The sequence below is a fragment of the Apium graveolens genome, unplaced genomic scaffold (genome assembly GCF_009905375.1).
Source record: "Apium graveolens cultivar Ventura unplaced genomic scaffold, ASM990537v1 ctg4827, whole genome shotgun sequence".
NCBI lineage: Eukaryota > Viridiplantae > Streptophyta > Magnoliopsida > Apiales > Apiaceae > Apium > Apium graveolens.
Window position 1 is genome coordinate 145715 of NW_027418706.1, and position 20369 is coordinate 166083.

At 33.2% G+C, this 20369-nt stretch overlaps 2 protein-coding genes across 3 annotated transcripts; one reads left to right on the forward strand and one right to left on the reverse strand.

Annotated features, from left to right (window-relative positions):
- Positions 1-178: 178 nt before the first annotated feature.
- Positions 179-5777, reverse strand: LOC141702263 (beta-galactosidase 14-like). Of its 2 annotated transcripts, XM_074505959.1 has the most exons (19): positions 5364-5771; positions 5057-5152; positions 4843-4955; positions 4668-4734; positions 4444-4536; positions 4157-4300; positions 3926-4020; positions 3722-3827; positions 3479-3563; positions 3237-3355; positions 2939-3109; positions 2680-2858; positions 2464-2573; positions 2257-2366; positions 2010-2117; positions 1762-1866; positions 1088-1233; positions 516-861; positions 179-431 (listed from the first exon to the last, which is right to left on the reverse strand). In XM_074505959.1, the coding sequence occupies exons 1-19, from the start codon at positions 5535-5537 to the stop codon at positions 294-296; spliced, it is 2505 nt and encodes an 834-aa protein (XP_074362060.1). In that variant the 5' UTR covers positions 5538-5771; the 3' UTR covers positions 179-293. The 2 variants fall into 2 exon arrangements, with proteins under 2 accessions (XP_074362060.1, XP_074362061.1); XM_074505960.1 differs by lacking the exon at positions 179-431 and having other exon boundaries at positions 729-861; positions 1084-1233; positions 5364-5777.
- Positions 5778-8224: 2447 nt separating this feature from the next.
- On the forward strand, positions 8225-11974 carry LOC141702252 (glycerate dehydrogenase HPR, peroxisomal). The gene is made up of 13 exons (XM_074505941.1): positions 8225-8493; positions 8578-8661; positions 8789-8929; positions 9525-9646; positions 9729-9810; positions 10201-10273; positions 10357-10448; positions 10542-10616; positions 10864-10971; positions 11078-11155; positions 11361-11405; positions 11514-11628; positions 11744-11974. The coding sequence occupies exons 1-13, from the start codon at positions 8371-8373 to the stop codon at positions 11764-11766; spliced, it is 1161 nt and encodes a 386-aa protein (XP_074362042.1). The 5' UTR covers positions 8225-8370; the 3' UTR covers positions 11767-11974.
- Positions 11975-20369: the final 8395 nt, after the last annotated feature.

Sequence of the window (20369 nt, forward strand, 5' to 3'; positions counted from 1 at the left end):
GGGAGATCGGAAGATCAAATATTTTGTCAAAAAGATATGCACGCAATATTAAGCACACTCTATAACTGAGACGATTTTTATTTTCACCTGAACTAATTAGCTTTGTTGCGTTTAACACTTTAACTACAAGCCTCGTGGCAACGATGTTAGTATGCAATCATAGCGTCTTGGAGAGTCATATATGAACTGTCACCATGTTTTTTTTGTTTCCGTGGTTGGTTTACAATTTTTTTGAAAAAAAGAAGAAGAAAAAAAGACCCTGTCTTAAATATACACTCAAATCAGTTATAAATCTATAGCTTCGCAGCGCCAGCTCCACACTTCACTTGGACAGCCAATGCCTTAAATGTATCACTGCAAGTATCCTTGTTCCTATCAACAAACGCATCCCTCACTAATGGAATCGTACATGTAATCTTACCTAAACAACGCTGTAAACAGAAAAAGATGAGGAAAAAATTAGCACATTTACAGTACGAGCACACTCTGCACATCTATCTCAGATATATTTCTACCTCTTCAACAACTTTCTGGCTATTGGGAGCATGACATTTCCCTTGACTGTACATTCCGCAGGCACCAACAGGGTCACCAAAGCTTGCAAACTCTACTTTCTCTATGACTTTGCTATCTGGGCATATTAGTCTAGCTCCAGCTTTCAAATCCTCTACCACAGGTCTCAACTGGTTTTCTTTCCTCTCCCACGATCTAACTGAAGGTGGAGTTATCTCACCCAATAAACTACATATTCTGTCTCTGTTCACCGTTAAGATTGTAATATTATGAGGATTTCCTCCTACTTCCTCGAACACCACCACTAGGTTCTTCTGTGCATTCAGTAATGATCGTGGTATATGATACCTACATTATTTTTAAGACAAAAATTTTAATCAATCAATCTCGCAACTTGCAAATGTCATAAGAATATGTCAAGCTAATGTTCAGTAGGTACTGGTTTTTGACATTCAGAAAGTGCAAGTAGTGCAGCTAGGTGTAATTAACATTATCATGATAGTAATAAAAAACCTATGGAGGCATTCATGAACCTCAGTACTGAAATAAAAACTTCAAGTAACAGAATACCTACTCGGATTGTGAGGGCTTCCCAAGAGGGCTTAGAAATGATGCCCAGTAACGTCCTATGCTTTTGCCATTAATCCAACAATGACCTTTCTGCATTGAGTCCATGGTAATAGCAAGAGGATCGTTTCCTGGTGGTGTATCGAAGTATGCCTGCATCCCATAAGCGTGAATATTAACATTTGTTAAAGAATAAAGGGCTTGTCAAATTGAAACCATAATAAAAGGGTTAAATATCTAAAGTGAAGGTCATATATAACTTCGTTAACAGGGTATCATTTTGATCGCTAAAGTCGTAAAAATTATCAAATGAATACCAAATATGTGTTGAGAAAGTAAATATTTTTTTTTGCTGAGTCTTCTACAACCAAATGAAAGGTTATGAATTCTAATATATTAGATAAGATCTGAAGCAATGAGGTTTGACACATCCATATATAACTAATATAAGTTAGAACCATCCATCTGGAATTCACAAATCCACAATTCAGTTATAAAAATACGTATACTTTAACATTTATGAACCTCAGGTATAAAATGTTTTCAAACATGGCTCTTATTTTGGCATCCATTAAGTTGATGTTTACTGAAGCTAGACCATGTATATGCTACCACAATCTTAAAGAAAATCTGAAACTCTGATTTTGGACAAACTAAAGTGAAACTGAAAGCATTATTTACCTTGTACCAAGTTGCTGGAGTTCCTAGTCCGGCATCTGGTGTCCATTTTACTCTTGTTATCCCCTCCTCTGTAGACAATTGAAGCTTCTCCCCAGAAACACCAACCTATGTGACATATATCTTGATGTAACAAGCGGAATTTAAAAAGTAATACAGAAATTAGATAGTGAAATTAGTATGACAATACATGGACATCAATTTAATTATGATTAGGAGCAGATGCATTGAACAAATATAGATGAACACACCTCGTGCCCCCAGTTATTGCGGGTCAGGTCAAGCGTTCCAGTGTTCAAACCTTTAATAAAAAGAGCATCAGGTCCTGTCCATCTATTCTCCATGTGAGCTCCACTGTTCTACATTAATCAGGTAAAAGTGACTTACAGTTTGTAATTTCTTGACTATCAACATTTCAGTTGTCAAGTTTTAGCTGCAACACACACACACACATATTATGTAACTGGAAGATGGAGTTGCAAATTGATAAATAGTTACCTGGATACCTAATGTCATGCACAGTAGTGATATGTGATTGATTCCTGGCCTAAGATTTATTGGTTTCTCTAGCGTAAATTTCTTCTCGTCTAACTTCCCATGAGCAAATCCTAAAAATAATTTCATGCGTCTATCAATCCAATTTTGTAACTAAATGTGTTGTACTTGTTGTATGTGCAAATATTAATATATTTTGTGTGACCTCACCTACAAATTCTCCATTGAGAAATGCAACCATGGCATGACCATTATTTTCAACTAGCAAAATAGGCAACACATCAGGCCTCATTGGTAGATCACGGCGATCAAAACTTACACTGCATTCATCGAACATCTTTAAATAATTTACCAGTTTGTGTAAATATGTATTTGTCATTGAAAAGACTTATGTAGTTATGTGTCATTATGAAGACTTGGCTGTACCTGGTACTGTACCATGCATAATCAGAAGCATCTTTGGTCAAAAAATATAGCTCAATTGGTATGATGTTCTTGATAGGTAATGTGTCAAAGGTTGGGATTGGCTCTCGATAGAATTCCCAATCTAGATTATTGTCTGTATTTACTGTAACAAAATTTCTCGCGCTGTGCTGGGCTACGACCTGTAAAATTCAATTTTAGGAATCCATTTCACACAACAAGTACCGAAAAAATAAGGGCACAGGTATTAAAACTTATGTACCGTTTGAGTGTTGAAAACAACAGTCTTGCAATCAGGTAAAATGCTAATGGATTTAGCTGGAAGGTAAACATCCACACCCCTGAAGTTTACTGTGGCCGGAATTTTGACTTTATTGTTTATTATAAAAGCGGCACACATGCTTGCATCTCCTGGCTTCTCATATACAATTGTCTACATAATGTAAATGAAATAGAATCTTAATTACCTGTTCTTCATTTATTTGTTTTCTTGCTTGCGAAAGAAGAAAACAGAAGGGATCAATCCATTATAGATAACCATATTTTTGTAACTCAGATACCTGTACATACTGATTAATTTTTTGAATCTTCCTTTCCCCCCAAAGCAGAGCCTTTTTGGACAACCTTAAAGCTCTATGTACATCTCGAAGGTGACCAAATTTTGGTTCTCTAAACAAACCTAACATTAACAATGATGAATAAAGCGATCAGTTTAGCATTACTTAACTAACCACTTTCTGAATGTGGAGTTTCATAATCATATGTACACATTTAACTGAACATAGAAATTTGTCAGACTAACCAAATTCATCAAGGGGAGCTTCATCGTAGTATCTAGTTGTAACAAATGATGAGCTAACTCTGCCATAGTTAGTCCCGCCATAATACTACAAAATCGCAATTAATATACAAATTAGATGCAATATGCGACTGGTAGAAAATCGATTAATAAGAAACTACTCGACTTCAGTTTGATTCTGATCACTGTGTGTGCATCGTCGGTCTAGGGCTTAAGTTTTACACAAAGCTATCTGTATTCATATACCATGTAGTAGTTAACAAAAGATCCGCCCCTAGCAAAGAAGTTAGCAACTGAAAAAGCAATATCTTCTGTTGATCTTTGAGATGGTGGATCACCGAATGCTCGATACCTTTGATAATTGGGTCATATATTACAAATGTCTGTCATCGATTATAATCTCTAAATAATCAATACACATATATGTACATGTATGTTTTTCAGACTCACTGGGCAGTCCAATTCTCTGACCACATTATAGGCTTGTTGGGACCATTAGGCCCGGTAAATGTATCTGCGCAGTGCCTGCCATTGCATGTTTCTATCTGAAAGTAAAAAAAAAACTCAAAGACCGGAACTATTAAATATGCACATAGCCATGTCGATATATGCATATGAACATTGATAAAACTTTTTTTATAAGTATTATAAAAATGAAATTCTGTACATTATTATATATACCACTTCAGGCGGGGCATTTGGTTGTTTGCACATAACCCAGGGGACTCCATTATATAGACTCACGGCCATCTGAGCTGCCCACTGAACGTATTTAACACCATTTTCTCTATAACTAGCCTGGACTGATCCGTACTCGTTCTCTATCTGTAGCATTTCAAATCAATTCACAAAAGGCCTGAATTAAGATTTATCAAAATCATTAATTAATTTCCCAGGGTATATAATACATAAGAATAAGGAAGTTTAGAACTATAGTTAATTCAGCAGAGAGCAAACATATAACGAACCTGTAGCAGGATAATAGGACCTCCTTGAGGTAAGAATAGTTTCTCATTTTTCATTATGTTTATGAACATCTGGCAAAATCTTTTCATGTGGTACTGCATGAATAATTACAGCTAAAAATAGTTGTGATGATTATTTTAGTGTTGAGAGAACTTGTAATTTACAGATACAAAAGGAAAGCACAGAAATCAGCTTCAAGGCACAGGGAATGTGGACTGCGACTGACCATGAAGGGATCATTATAAGAACGGAACATGATGTCTGGAACTTCTCGAAGCCAATAAGGAAATCCACTGTGCAATTCAATAATAATGCGCGCAGTAGTAAATAATAATAATGTAGCAAGAAAACCAAAGAAAACATGAAGCAGTGATATAATTATATATGTAGTAGAATCGTACCCTTGATTCCATTCAGCAGCAATATATGGACCAACTCGTAAGCTTACCCACAGGCCATGCTCGTGAATGGTTTTTAAAAATTTAACAATATCTGCATTGCCTTGATAATGGAACTGGCGAAATGAACGCATCATGCATAAGTAATTAGGTGTTACAACATGTAGAATTATTAGGTAATTTAACCATATATGTATATATAAATATGTAAAAACACCTGGTTGTATATAGGTTCATGGATGTTCCAGAAAATATAGGTCTGAATAACGTTAATGCCTCCAAGTTTTGCCTTGGCAAAAAGATCTGGCCACATCTATACATATGAATCCAAGCAATAGTTAATTAAATACCAGAGACATGCATATACATATATAAATCAAACACACTGCTAGCCCTATATATAACACTACAACCCAAAACAAAACACATACATTACACTAGATTGTTTTATGTCGTACAACTACAACTTGAACTGTTGTTAGGAGGATTGTGTGGAGTGTAGTAAAGGCCAAAAACGTTCGTACCTCAGGCTGAGTACGAGGATAATGGATTGAACCCGAAAAAAGTAGTTCCCTACTTCCATTGATGATCAAAGATCTTTTGTCGTAACTGACATTTGGATACTGATGATGATCTGCTAAAGAAGACGTTGTTAACAATAAAATTGGTATTAACCTCAACAATATGTTTTCGACCATCTCATATGTATACAAAATATTTTACAGTGTATTAATTAACTTATGCCTGGGACGAATAAATGGAGTTTGTAACAATTTAGTACAATGGTGCATCATGATCCCTGAAATTAAACTAAAACGAACAAAGGGTGGTGGTAACTCATAACTGGTATGGTTGTTTTCTTCCCCATGGGTGCATGGGAAGTCTTTTTCTTTTTCTTCTTTTTTTTTAAAAAAAAAATGAGTCGGGAATAGACTACCTATTTGTTACTCCATAGAAAGTGCGGTAAACGTATGGCTTTGGAGAAGTTATAGCTACGTACGTACAAGTCATTTTATGTATACACTGAAAGTTGTATGTGCCCCCTATTCTTACGAGGGAGAGCGAGTTGAACGTTTATATATACAGCTTTACAGCCCATACAATGCAACGAGTCTTCTTTATTATATTAATATTATATTATTTAAATTTATAATAACTTTTTTTAGTTAATATTAACTAGTATATAATTGACGAGATTTTAATAATTATCCATAATAGTTTAATAATATTATAAATTATAATTTAATTTTTGTTGTTAATGGGATTCGAAACCGAGAGTTTGAATAGTATAAAAAATAATAATATAAAAATTTTGTTGTTGGCGGTATTCGACCTAGAAACTTGTTTTTTGGTATTTTGATCCAACGATCATAATCACCCGATTAAAAATATCCAACCGCTATAAATAGGGATAATTAAACTAATAAAAGAAATATATCAAATTATCTTTGGCAATGTTGTAAAATCAGCTAGGCGTACGCCTAATTGTTGGAAAAAAATTTATCGCTCCTAAAACTGATAATTAGTGGTAGTATTTTTTTTGTCATAGCTGTTCACAAATCGAGCTGTTCACGAATAAGTTTAAACTCGGCTCAGCTCGGCTCGTTAACGAACTCGAGTTCGAACTCAAACAGACAAATGTGTTCGTTAAGCAAAACGAGCTCGAACCGAGTTTTGAGGTGTTCGGCTCGAGCTCGCTCGTTAAAACTCGAAAAAATTAAAATATATCCCGAGTATTTTTATATAGGTAAATACTAAATTTTAATCTCGACTTTTTTAAAAATATTTTTCATCGATTCAACCATATCGATGTTAATATATATATATATATATATTTTAGTGATATAAACCAAAATTTCAAATCAAGATAATTTTATTTGATTTGTTATTTTAACAGTCAAGCATTAGTTTGACTATTACCGCTAACTAGTGTTTAGTCACGATTTGTTGTTTTTATTATTTTAAAAATACTTTATATCGATCCAACCGTATAGATGTCATAATATATATAATTTATTGATATAACCAAAGTTACAGATCAAAATAATTTTATCTGGTTTACTATTTTAACAATCAAGCATTCGTTTTGACTAGTACCACTAACTAGTGTTTAGTACTATATTTGTGTCTCAATTTATTTAAAAAATATTTATCATTGATCCAACCGTATGAATGTCAAAATAGATACATTTTAGCGATATAACTGAAATTTCAGATCAAGATAATTTTATTTAATTTTCTATTTTAATAGTTAATTATTAGTTTGACTAGTATCACTAACCAGTGTTTAGTCATTAATTAATATTTCAATTTTTTAAAAAATATTTTTTATCGATATAATCGTATGAATGTCAAGATATATATATTTTAGTGATATCACCAAAGTTTCAAATCAAGATAATTTTAACTGGTTTGTTAGTTTTACAGTCAATCATTAGTTTGACTAATACCGCTAACTAGTATTTTAGTTTGACTAATACCGCTAACTAGTGTTTAGTCCTGATTTGTTATTTTTATTATTTTAAAAATACTTAATATCGATCCAACCGTATGGATGTCATAATATATATATATATATTTTATTGATATAACCAAAGTTACAGATCAAAATAAATTTATTGTTTTGTTATTTTAATAGTCAAATATTAGTTTGACTAGTACTAGTAACTAGTATTTAGTCCTGTATTGGTGTCTCCACTTATTTAAAATTATTTCTAATTGATCCAATGATATAGATGTCAAAATAAATATATTTTAATGATATAACCAAAGTTTCAAGATACTTTTAATTGTTTTATTATTTTAACGGTCAAACATTAGTTTTACTATTACTGCTAACTAGTGTTTAATTATGAATTGGTGTTTTAATTTTTTTAAAAATATTTTTTTATCGATCCAACCGTATGAATGTCAAGATATATATTTTAGTAATGTAACCAAATTTTCAATTTTTTTTATTTGATAAGTTATTTTCATAGTCAAATAGTGGTTTACCTGATTTATTTTGACTCGACTCGACTTGTTTATGTTCGCGAACAAGCTCGTGTTAGGCTCGTTAGTTAACGAGCTCGAGCTCGAACTCGAACACATTTTTATTCGGTAAGAAATCTCGGCTGGGCTCGGCTCGTCAAAAAAAAATAAAGCTCAATTCTGTTCTATCAAAAATCGGCTCACTCATCTTATCTCTCTGATAGGTGAAGTTGACCCGGTGGCATGTGTATGAATTTAACTATAAAAAAATGAAAAAAATGGGTATAATGTTATCCATAATGTATACGTGTCCTGGTCACCGTGGCTACGTTATCTATGTCAGAATGGAAGGACCAAATGTATTCTCAAGTGAAGGAACATGCACCACAATAAATTGCTCCTTTTCCATCTCATGTTACCTGATTAAAACTATCAACTTGCCAAGACCAATTAATATTTAGCAACACTACGTGATGCGGCAGAGCTTCTACACTCTTCATTCTTGATAAAGAATCCTCCTCATACTACTTGACTGGTTGGTTTGGAAATTCTAAACAAGAAATGGCTAAGCCGGTTTCTATTGAGGTTTGGAATCCAAATGGAAAATATAGAGTTGTCAGCACTAAACCCATGCCTGGAACTCGATGGATTAATCTCTTGACTCAACAAGATTGTCGTGTTGAAGTAATAATAACAATAATAATTTTTTTCTAATTCTTCTCTGTTTCTTGGTTTGTGATTATCTTGTTGCCATTTCTTCATGATCAGATATGCACACTCAAGAAAACTATATTGTCTGTTGAAGATATCATTGCTCTTATTGGAGATAAGTGTGATGGTGTTATTGGACAGGTTTTTTTTCTAGATTGTATTTTGTGTTTTTCTCAGTTTAACTGCGGGATTGAATTAACTTGGAGCATTCCCGATGAGATGAATTTTATCTTTGTATGTACTCGTTAATCTGGATAATTTTTTTTAGTTGACTGAAGATTGGGGAGAGACACTCTTCTCTGCATTAAGTAAAGCAGGCGGTACAGCTTTTAGTAACATGGCTGTGGGGTACAACAATGTTGATGTCAATGCTGCAAATAAGTATGGTGTTGCTGTCGGAAACACTCCCGTAAGTTTGTTTCTCGTTTGTATTATAGATGTTTTGTTTCTCTTATCTTAATCGTGTAGTTAGAGGAGGTAGCAGAAACATATATTTCTTAGTCTTTTAGGAGTTCTTTATCTCATGCTAGTAGATTGTTGTGCAAAGTGACTACTATCAGGATGTTTTCCAATTGTTCTCCGCTATTTTAGCAATAAAATTTGAACAAGAAAATTTCATCAACTAATGGTAGAATTAAGATTCTAGACACACTATTGCTTCTAACGGTATTGCTTGTACATTTTAAATTACGTGAATGGGGCAAATTAACAGTTTTAGATCACCTATATCTCAAAGCTGTTTGTATTAGCTGGTCTTCGTTGTGTGAACAAATGACGAGTACATGTATCTTAATGTCATTTGTATTAGCTCGATTTCATTGTGTGAACAAAGGACATTACTGAATGAAAATGTCATATCCATGCAACTGAAAATTAGTAGGGTGGTTTATCATAAAGAGTTATTGTCATTACTTTTGGGTTATCAGATATTTAGATTAACTTGTATTTATTTTGCTATTTTAGTAAATATTTATTTTGAAAAGTTAACCCGGCTATATGTTTAGGGCGTACTTACCGAGACAACAGCAGAGCTAGCAGCATCACTTTCAGTATCTGCAGCCAGAAGAATTGTTGAAGCAGATGAGTTCATGAGGGCTGGTTTATATGATGGATGGCTTCCTCATCTGTATGGCTATTATAATTGGCATGGTGTTTATTACTTATTTCACGAACCTAATTGTGTGATTTGATATGTCGTTCATTGTTAGGTTCGTCGGAAATTTGCTCAAGGGACAGACAGTGGGTGTGATTGGAGCTGGTCGCATCGGATCTGCTTATGCTAGAATGATGGTAATATGTTTGGTATTCTTGGTGCCAGATTCTGACTTGTTATTAGATCTTGATTCTCTCAAGATTGTCAGAATGTGGGAGAGGATAGTAGTTGTTTTCTAAAATATAATGCAACTGAAAAAGAATATGCTGTTGCACAGATCTATATAGACCAGGGTTACATAATTGTTTGTCGGAGCTTAATTATACTTCAATATCCTTAGAATTTCTTAAGTCTTTTAGATGTAATATTCAATGTCTACGATCAGAACATTTATTGATCCCATATTCTATCCTGCAGTCTAGTCATTTATCCAATTTATTACTAATGAGCTTCTAATTCTAATTTACCAGAATTCATAAGTGGATTGTGATCATTAACAAGATTAATAGGCTGTTTTCATGTGGCAGATTGAAGGATTCAAAATGAACTTGATTTACTATGATCTATACCAAGCCACACGTCTAGAAAAATTTGTCACAGGCATGTTTTGATCCATAAATTCTCTAGTAGGATCTAGTGCAATCTCATAGTTATGCCAACTAACATTGGTTTCTTTGATGCAGCTTATGGTCAGTTCTTGAAAGCAAATGGTGAGCAATCGGTTACTTGGAAAAGAGCATCATCCATGGACGAAGTGCTCCAAGAGGCTGATGTGGTGCGATTTCTTGTAGATATTGTAGAGGCAGAATACTAGTTAATAGTCTTTTTTCTTTTCACATAAACAATTTGTAATGGATTTTTTTTGTAGATAAGTCTGCATCCGATTTTGGATAAGACAACTTATCACCTGATAAACAAAGAGAGGCTCTCAAAGATGAAGAAGGTGAACATTATTACTCCGTCTGTTCGTTTTAATAATGACTTAAATCTTTGGCACGCAGTTTAAAATGCTTTGAAATTATTTTTTTTTCAAAAAAATATAATTTTAACCATGTACATGTATTACTCCGTAATATGTCACAAAAATCAAACTACTATTAAAATGAAATAGAGGGAGTTAATCACTTGTTCTTTTTTAATTCATTGAAAGTCGTAAATTTGCTCAAAGTTAATGAAACCTGAATTTGTAGGAAGCAATTCTTGTGAACTGTAGCAGGGGACCTGTAGTGGATGAGGCGGCTCTTGTGGAACACTTGAAAGAAAATCCTATGTTTCGAGTAGGCTTAGATGTCTTCGAGGTTAAAGAACTAAAAACCCCTTTTTCCCATATCGTTTAGTTCACATACATGTTATTAATTCATTGTAATTTACTGCATCATTCATTTATATTATGTGTTGCACCAGGAAGAGCCATACATGAAACCTGGTCTAGCTGATATGAAGAATGCAATTGTTGTTCCCCACATTGCTTCTGCTTCCAAGGTAATATTCACTAGTACTTTTCGAGTACAAAAAAGTATCTTTATGATATGTTATAAAAGTTAGTTTGTAATCTTCTATTAACTGAATGATTTTTCCTCTATAGAATTGTGTGTTATTTAGGAGTGGGACTAAGTGAGTAGGTTTAGTTCGGTTATTATTGTGGTATATGCAAATACCTAATAAATTCGATATGTTGTTTATGCAGTGGACTCGAGAAGGAATGGCAACACTAGCTGCTTTAAATGTTTTGGTACGATTCTATCTATAATCCTCAGAAATATGCACACACAGAGAATTTAACCCTTTTTTGGCTTAGACTCACCTAGATCTACTAAAACCATTATGTGTGTGTGTACAGGGAAAGATTAAGGGATACCCAGTTTGGTCTGATCCCAATCGGGTCGACCTGTTCTTGAATGAAAATTCTCCACCACCTGCTGCATCTCCAAGCATTGTCAATGCTAAAACCTTAAGTACTACTTCTAAATCTTGTTGATGTTGCTATTTGTCTGTTTCAAAATTGTTCTTTCTGTCTGATTAGTGATATTTCGACAAGTTTCTTTATAAAACTATATTTATGAACTGCAGGTTTACCAGTTTCAAAACTGTAAGCCTGAATGGTTTGTTCAAGGAAGGCCTCTCGTGCATAGATACTGTCTGAGGTGTACAAATTCCAATGAGCTTCAGTTTCAACCAGTGCTTATATAACTGTAGCAATAATAATGTTTATAAAGGAGTTTCAATACTTCTCTGTGTTAATGTTAATGCTCAAATACATGAAATTTGGTTCGGCATATATCAACAATTCGGGTAATAGCATACCTAGTCTTGTAACATAGTAGTAGTTACTAGTTAGTAGTTCAGAAACCGGAAACCGGAAACAAAAACATAAAAAATTATGATTACAGCACATTCCAACGTGACTAGAGCAACTCCAAGAGGTACTTCATTTGCCCTCCTAAGTTATAATTTGAGGAGAATAAAATGAAAAACATCTCCAACACACTCCTTATCACTCCCTAAAATGTTAAGAGCAATTCCAATGGCCATCCTATCCATCCCCCTAAGTTAAATTTTAATGAAACTTAGACAAAAATCAGCTTCAAAAGACTCTTAAACCCTCTTTAAAATTTGAAGAATGCTAAATCTTTCCTCATCATTGAGGAGGATGTTTTGCCTTCTCAGTGAATTCTATATTATATATAGCATTTGAATACAGTGTTGCTTTAAAGTTTGTAGTTGTGGAGGTGACATTAGCAAAAAAAAAATAGATTAGAAAGAAATAGGGAAGCATTTGATGAAGGTTGTTGGAGTCTGTTGGATATTATGACTTAGGAGCCCATAAAGTATAATTTTTTTGAGGAGACTTCTATGGAACTCTTGAAGTTGCTCTAAGATCTTCAAAACTTTTCTCAATAGTTACCTTCTCTCCTCAATTAGTATTTTATTCTTCAGTTTGGACTCTTTTACTTATTTAGATTGGCCTGCAATCTTAAACTGAAACAATTTTTCCGGTAAATTAAAGGTTACCGGAAACGGTCATTACTTCCTCTGTGTTTCAATTATGTGACAGAATAGTTTCAAGTTTATGTAAAATATACTCTAATTATTTTTAGAAAATTCTTGTATTCAAGTATATCATCCTTTCAAGCACAGACAATCAGATGCACAGTGTGTCTATGATGCAGATAACATTATAATACAAAAAGTAATGGAGATTAAGTTTGACGAGGATTGTTGGAGTGAAAATGTAAATAAGTATCTTAAATGACTAAGAGCCTATTTTATAATTATATTTTTGATGAAGGGGCTAAGTAATTCTTGGAGTTGCTTAGAACAACTATGATGCGAAGCGTTATTAATAACCAAAAGTAAGATAAATTGTACATACTATTTCCCTTTTATTACAAACCGCTCTGAAACTAGCTAACTCACTGTTATATGCGACACCAAAAACTTCCGATTAACGTGGCGGAAACATGATACATTACTGAATCGGGTATTTTTTTAACATTGTAGGGCACTAAGACTAATATTTTATAAATTAATATTGTTAGATATGTAAATTTCATATAAAACATATATATTTCATTGAAATCAAAGGGGGCATGGGCACCCACAGGCCCGCATGTACCTTCGCCTTGGTTGGGAACACTGGAACCTAAAAGATTGGGTGGGAGCGTTGTCACATTTTTCCGGGTTATAACACAAATATATTTGAGTTAAATTCAAATATTAAAATGGATACAAATATGTGAAAATATCTATAATATATCCGTACTCGATATTTGAGAAAAAACTTTGCACTAACTCTTAGAAGAATTCGTCGAAAAGCCTTTTTCGTCAAATTTGCTCCGTTTATTATCCAAGTTTCATGAAATACGGTTCGGTTAAATATGGATACAAATATGAAAATATTCAATATTTGAGAAAACTACCCTTTAGGAGAATTCGTTAAAAATTTGTCCAAATTTCCATAGGAGAGTTCGTCGAAAATTTGTTTCTATAAATTTGCTTCGTTTTTGTTAGAATTTCACGAAATATGGTTCTGTTTAAATTAAAAAATCAATATGGATACAAATATGTGAAAATATCCATAATACATCTGTACTCAATATTTGAGAAAACTACACCCTAGGAGAATTTGTCGAAAACTCCGTTTTCCGTAAAATTTACTCAGTTTCTTGCCCGAATTTCATGAAATATGGCTCTGTTCAAATTAAAATATCAATATGGATACAAGTATGTGAAAATATCCACAATACATCCATACTCAATATTAGAGAAAAAAAGTATGTACTAACCCCTTTGAGAATTCATCGAAAACTCCATTTCCGTCGAATTTTATGAAATATGGCTCGGTTTAAATTATAATATCCATATGGATACAAGTATGTGAAAATATCCATAATACATCCGTATTGAATATTAGAGAAAAAACTGTATACTAACCCCTTTGAGAATTCATCGAATACTCCTTTCAGTCAAATTTACTTTGTTTCTTGTCCGTATTTCATGAAATATGGCTTAGTTCAAATTAAAATATTAATATGAATACAAGTATGTGAAAATATCCATAATACATTCGTATTTAATAATAGAGAAACAATTGTGTACTAACCTCTTTGAGAAATCATCGAAAAGTCCATTTTCGTCAAAAGTGCTATGTTTCTTGTCCGAATTTCACGAAATATGACTTGATTTAAATTAAAATTTCAATATGAATACAAGTATGTGTATATATCCATAATACATCCGTACTTAATATTAGAGAAAAAACTATGTAATAACCCCTTTGTGTTAGGCCTTTAATCAACTGTAGAGGGAGGGGGTGAATACAGTTAAACAATCAATTGAAAATAACATACACAACTGAATCAACAGTTTTCATTATTGATGTATAAAAACCGATTACAATACTCTCTAAAAGGATGAACAAATATCCTTGAGAGCTGCTAGGTTATATGAATAATATAACAATTCATAATTATTCACAACACATAAAGTGTAAACCTAATCTGTGTTTATAAACTGCACAGTCACGCAATCAATAAGAAATCTTATAACATATCCATCTATTTATTATTACAATAAGTAAAGTCCTACACCGACGTATATTCTACATATATTTCATCTTTTGATATCTCCTGACTTCCAGCTCGACATATACTGATGCGAATAAATCCTGATGACAAAAGCTATCAACAAATACTGATGGTAAATACTGATGACGTCATCTCTGTCAAATACTGATATCAAATACTGATCAATAAACTCTGATAGTTTAAATACTGATATCATCAATTTATTCTAACAATCTCCCCCAATTTGTGTATTATGTAAATATGTACAAGTTCATAATTGATGATGTAAAAAATTTCTAAATGCAGAAATAAAAATAGATGTACAATCTTACAGTAAGTGCTTTCAGACTTTAACTTCAGTCTTGAACTCTAGTAAATCCAGTAGCATCATCAAAGAATTTCTTGAGTAGATTTTCATTAAGAACATTCAAATACATCTCCATCATCTGTTTGATATCCTTGAGCTCTTCAATAGATTCATCATTCTGAAAGATAGCAACTCTGAGATCATGTAGGTTAGATCTTCCAAGAGATAAGTCATCCAGTTCTAAGAAACCGACTTTCTTACCATTAGGATTGAAAGTGAGGACTTTTACACCTATAGACATGATTACCTTGGCTCCTCCAATAGACATATCAACAGTGTTTCCGGATTCATTAATATATTTTGGAGTGTACTTTAACTTGTATGTCATTCCTCTCTGCTTTCTGTATACTAGGTCCTTCCCATAAGAATACCATCTGGAAGTAGTATAATTGATTATCTTAAGTAATACGATAACATATTCCAAATCTTACCATGATTTATCTATCATCTGTTCCTGTGAAATCTTCAACCTTTTACCAGACTACAGAAAATACAACATCTTTTCCTTAGGCTTATTTGTGTCATACAAATCAAGAACTATTTGAACATATATGATCTTCTATAAATCTTTAAGTTGTACATTGTCTCCTATTCCTGTCAGATTTCCAGGCTCTCTTAGAATCAAAGCATTGCTAGTGTAAGTATCAGAATTCGAAAGTTCCAGGCCACCTCTTCTTCTAGCTCTTCTAGACTGTGAGTTACCACCGTAGATCTTATTGATAGTCTCAGAAGAATCTCTTTTAGGTGCAGGTGTCTTGTTTCCCCATAACAGCTTCTTCTTTTCTTCAAGAGTTAACTCTGGCTGATCATAGCTTGAGCCTTCTGAATCAGAGTTTAAATTTCTGCCAGGATTTGAAAATTAGCTTTTACTCCTTAAATTGTAATGTCAACAACTTGAGTAGTATCAATGGCTGTGACTGGTTGAATTTCAACAGTTATTCTTCTAACTTGAGCTTTGTCAGTGGTTGGAATGATTTTTAACTTCTCATCCCAATCAGATCCTGGAATAACCTTTCTCTTTTTGTGAACCTGATTAGCTACTTCTTCAAAAATCTTCCGTTCATCAGCATCATCATGAGCTTGACTTATTAAATAAACTGGGCCTATCAGTATTTGTGTTTTTTGAGTCTTCACAGATGCTAATTTCTTCTTGAGCTTGGGCTTAGCTTTAGTCTTTGACTTCTCACCAACCTTTTCCTTACCGTTATAACTCCCATCAGCATTTAAAATTGCATGAGACCTTTGAACAGGTCTTTCAGCTTCAGTTTGGTTGGTTTCCTTGATTTTTACACCTTTGGTTGGTCTTTGTCCAAGAATATCTTCATATTATGAGACAGTATCAACATTTACCGGTCTCAAAGATTTGAATTTTTCTTCTATAAGCCTTAATTATTCAAGATCAACTCCTGGATTTTCCCTTTCAAAAATTCTTCTACTAACATCAGAATTAAATTCTTGTATTTTAGGATCCTTGTTGAACATAGTTTCCTTCTTTCCCTTGAACTTCAATGTCTATGAAACCGACTTGCTTCAGCACAACTTCTATCTCCAGAATACCATGTTCTTCATCAACATTTGTGACTCTCAGAGTTTGCTTTGTAGTCATAGTCAATTTTTGTTATCTTCCACTTCTTCCACTTCTCCCTCTCTCCACCTTTTCTAGATTGGCTACTAGTGGTTTTAGAAGTATCAATAGTTCCAACTAGTTCTCCACCTTTCTTCCCAAGAATCTCCTTTCTACCTCCTTTACTCCCTCCATCAGGACCATCATCTTTGTCATCAACATCTTTCAGTTGGAGCTTTTTGTAATTAGATTTTAAAACTTTCTTCCCCTTTTCGGCATCATCACCAAGCAGGAGTGAAACTACGAGCTCCAAAGACTGTTGTACCTCATCCCATTGCCCATATATTTTCTGTTGAGTAGCTTCCAACTTAGCTTGGTTGGCTTTCAGTTTGTCTTGTCTAGCAAGGACATGCCTCAATTTCTTGGTTATCTCATGTGCATAGGTAAGTTAGGTTTCTAAGAAAGATTCCTTGAGTTTGTCAATCTGATCGTTGGCATTATATTGAGTGTTTTGAACTGATTTGATCAGTAATGTGGAAGCTTTAAGATGTGTAAGGATGTTAGGATTTGTAATGTTCTTCTTTGGTGTCTCCAAATGTCTAGAGGCATTAGCAACATAGATAGGATATGAAGAATCCTTCCATTTAGAATCCCATTCTGCATCAAAAAACTCTTTGCTGTTTTTAGCATCTAACTCAGCTAATTTCAACTATTTCTCTCTATCTGCCATGCCTTCAGGAAAGATAATATTGTTGTGCAAGACATGCCTATATTATAATAAGACTAAGTCACATTGACAACCCTAAGATTAAGTTGTATGATAATCTATATCTGTATTATGTATTGTATTTCTTGAGTCTATAAAAATAGTTAGTAGACTAAACTGGGGGATTTTTCTATGAACAATTTCAAGCTAAGGAATAAACTCTGGAAGAAGATCAAGTCATGATCATGCCTCATAAAAAAGTGTAGAAGCTTGGAGTTGAATAAAGATGTTCTATGAAAATGCTCCAAGTCAATATATCGACAAGTCACAGATCAAGTTATATCGAGAAGTCATTCGAGAAGTCAAAAATGACTTGTAGAGAAGTCCAAATTGTGCATGTAGAGATCTCATAGATATCGACAAGTCAAATGAAGATGTCAAGAACTGGAGATATCGACAAGTCAATTTCTCATGTAGATATCTCAGAGATATCGACAAGTCAAATTAAGATGTAGAGAACTAGAGATATCGACAAGTCATTTCTGCATATAGAGATCTCATAGATATCGATAAGTCAAATAAAGATGTCAAGAATTAGAGACATCGACAAGTTAATTTCTCATATAGAGATCTCAGAGATATTGATAAGTCAAAATGTGTATATAGAGATCTCAGAGATATCGACAAGTCATTTCTACATGTAAAGATTTCAGACATATCGACAAGTCATTTCACATGCAAGGAACTAGAGACCTCGACAATTTTAGTGTGCGTGCCCTAGAGACAACACTATTATGATTATGTTATGAGACATTTGGATTATTAATTATGATTCTAGGAATTATTCTTTAGTAATTTATTATATTTTTATTTTCTGTGATAAAATGTTAGATTAATAAATTTCCTTGAAATATGATATGTAAATCTATATATCTAAGCACGTGACTTATAAATGAGATTATGAGAATAGTATTGATAATCCTAAAGGTCCCTAGTCAAGTATTCTTGTTAAGGGACGATAATAAATACATTGAGACTAGTGTGTTTGTTTACTGATGATCACATATCATTGATCATAGATATGGTGATACTAAAGTCAAAACACAGACACATATATTAGATACATGGTGCTGGATTGACCCTTGTGAGATACTACATGTTTATAGTGTCATAAGTTAATCTCACAGTGATAATGATGTATTGGTCCTTAGACCTGAAGTCATTATATTTCTATACGAGAATTAATATACTTTGTCCTATTGAAAGTTATCCTTGACCAGGTAATAATAAAAGTAGACATTGAGTATATTATGAATCGTATGAGAAATTTGAATGATCTAGATGGGATTTTGCCCTCCTACATTAAGGAGTGATATTAATGGCCTCTTGATTGAGTAAGACTATAAAATGCATGGCCGTGCTCAAATACTGATTTATTTAATAGTTTACTCATTGATCAAGGAAACAAGGATTAAACGTTATCAGAGGATGACACAATACATGCCTCGAGTTTGATCTATAATATAAGGCTAAAGGGATTATATTACATTGTACATTATTCACGAAATGTTTAATTGAATAACCAATTATTATTATTACTTGGGTAACAATGATATATTACTAGATGCCACTCATTGTTTATAATTTTATTATTAGAAAATAAAATTATTGCCAACGTAATAATAACCTAAAGGGTCACACACAAAGAACGTTTAAAACGGAGGGTTTTTAAATTATAAATTTAAATATTTTATTATTATTAATTTGAATTTAATTATTAAATTAATTAAGTGAGACTTGACTAATTGCATATATATTAGAATTAGAATTTAATAGTAATATAAACCCAAAATCAGAATGGGTCATTTTTCAGAAGCCCATTAGGTTTAGGGTTATGCCTTAATCCTCTCTCCCCTATATACATTAAGATGTATATTTTTAGGGTTACTTGTCACATTACGTTTTTGAGAATAACCCTAGCAGCTCTACATCTTAGAAAGGCTAGAGAGTGAGAGAGAGAGGAAGAAGCAACCAAATCGGCTAGTATCGGCTCCGGTGATCGTTGGACGATCGGATGCTCGTGTGGATACCTTGGAGAGCAGATCTTCGCAAGGAGGGCTGCTGTGGTTCATAAAGATCAGAACTTCCATTACAATCAGAAGGAATGCTTTAATAAGGTATATGATCCTATTCTCTATAATTATCCAATCATTATACATAGATCCCGTGGTAGGGATTCATTTTTTTTTATTTTCCGTTGCGTTTTATGCCTCGAATCCTTAATAGACAAGTCAAGTATACCTATAGAGAACTCAGAGATATCAATAAGTCATTATACTTATCAATATGCCACTTCTCTATAGAACAAATTGGAGATCTCGACATACTATCTCAAATTCAGAATATAGACAAGTTCAAGATTCAAGACTATCAGTCAACAAACAATTTATTCACTGAATTGGAAAGTCTACAAAGCAGCTTGAAGAATACAAGATCAAGAGCCAAGATTAATTGGACAAAAGGTGGTCACAGACCTGCAAGATTCTACACAGATTTGATAATACCAGAAAAGGAAATAGACAAGGTTGCTTTAAAAATTGGTTTAGTACATTTTAGTTCAAGTTTTGTAAACCCATGCTGCTAGTCTATAAAGCATGCACGGGTCCTTAGTTCACAAGTAACAAACAAATCTAGATTTTTCTTGTATTCTCTCAAGATATAAGCTGAGTTCTTATTTTCTTAAGAACACATATTTGTAGCAAGATAAGATTAATTAATACAATTAAGTGAATTTTTGATGTATTGTGTTTGTGTTCTTTCTGTTAAACATAATATCTATATTTCTTAAACTGCCTTGTTTAAACCATAATCCATAAAGCTTAAAACCAAGAAAAATCTAAGAAACACATTTACCCCCCTCTGTGTTATATTTCATAGCATCCAATATCTAACAAGTGGTATCAGAACTGAATCTGAAAGTAAATAGATAAAGA

Excerpts from the sequence above, each read along its gene's own strand:
- LOC141702263 (XM_074505959.1), bottom strand. The coding sequence starts at position 5,537 with ATGGTCGAAAACATATTGTTGAGGTTAATACCAATTTTATTGTTAACA. Across the intron at positions 3,356-3,478 it reads AGCTCCCCTTGATGAATTTG|GTTTGTTTAGAGAACCAAAA; the intron begins GTTAGTCTGACA and ends TGTTAATGTTAG. Across the intron at positions 862-1,087 it reads GGGAAGCCCTCACAATCCGA|GTATCATATACCACGATCAT; the intron begins GTAGGTATTCTG and ends AAAATAATGTAG.
- LOC141702252 (XM_074505941.1), top strand. The coding sequence starts at position 8,371 with ATGGCTAAGCCGGTTTCTATTGAGGTTTGGAATCCAAATGGAAAATAT. Across the intron at positions 10,449-10,541 it reads TGCTCCAAGAGGCTGATGTG|ATAAGTCTGCATCCGATTTT; the intron begins GTGCGATTTCTT and ends TTTTTTTTGTAG. Across the intron at positions 11,629-11,743 it reads TGTCAATGCTAAAACCTTAA|GTTTACCAGTTTCAAAACTG; the intron begins GTACTACTTCTA and ends TATGAACTGCAG.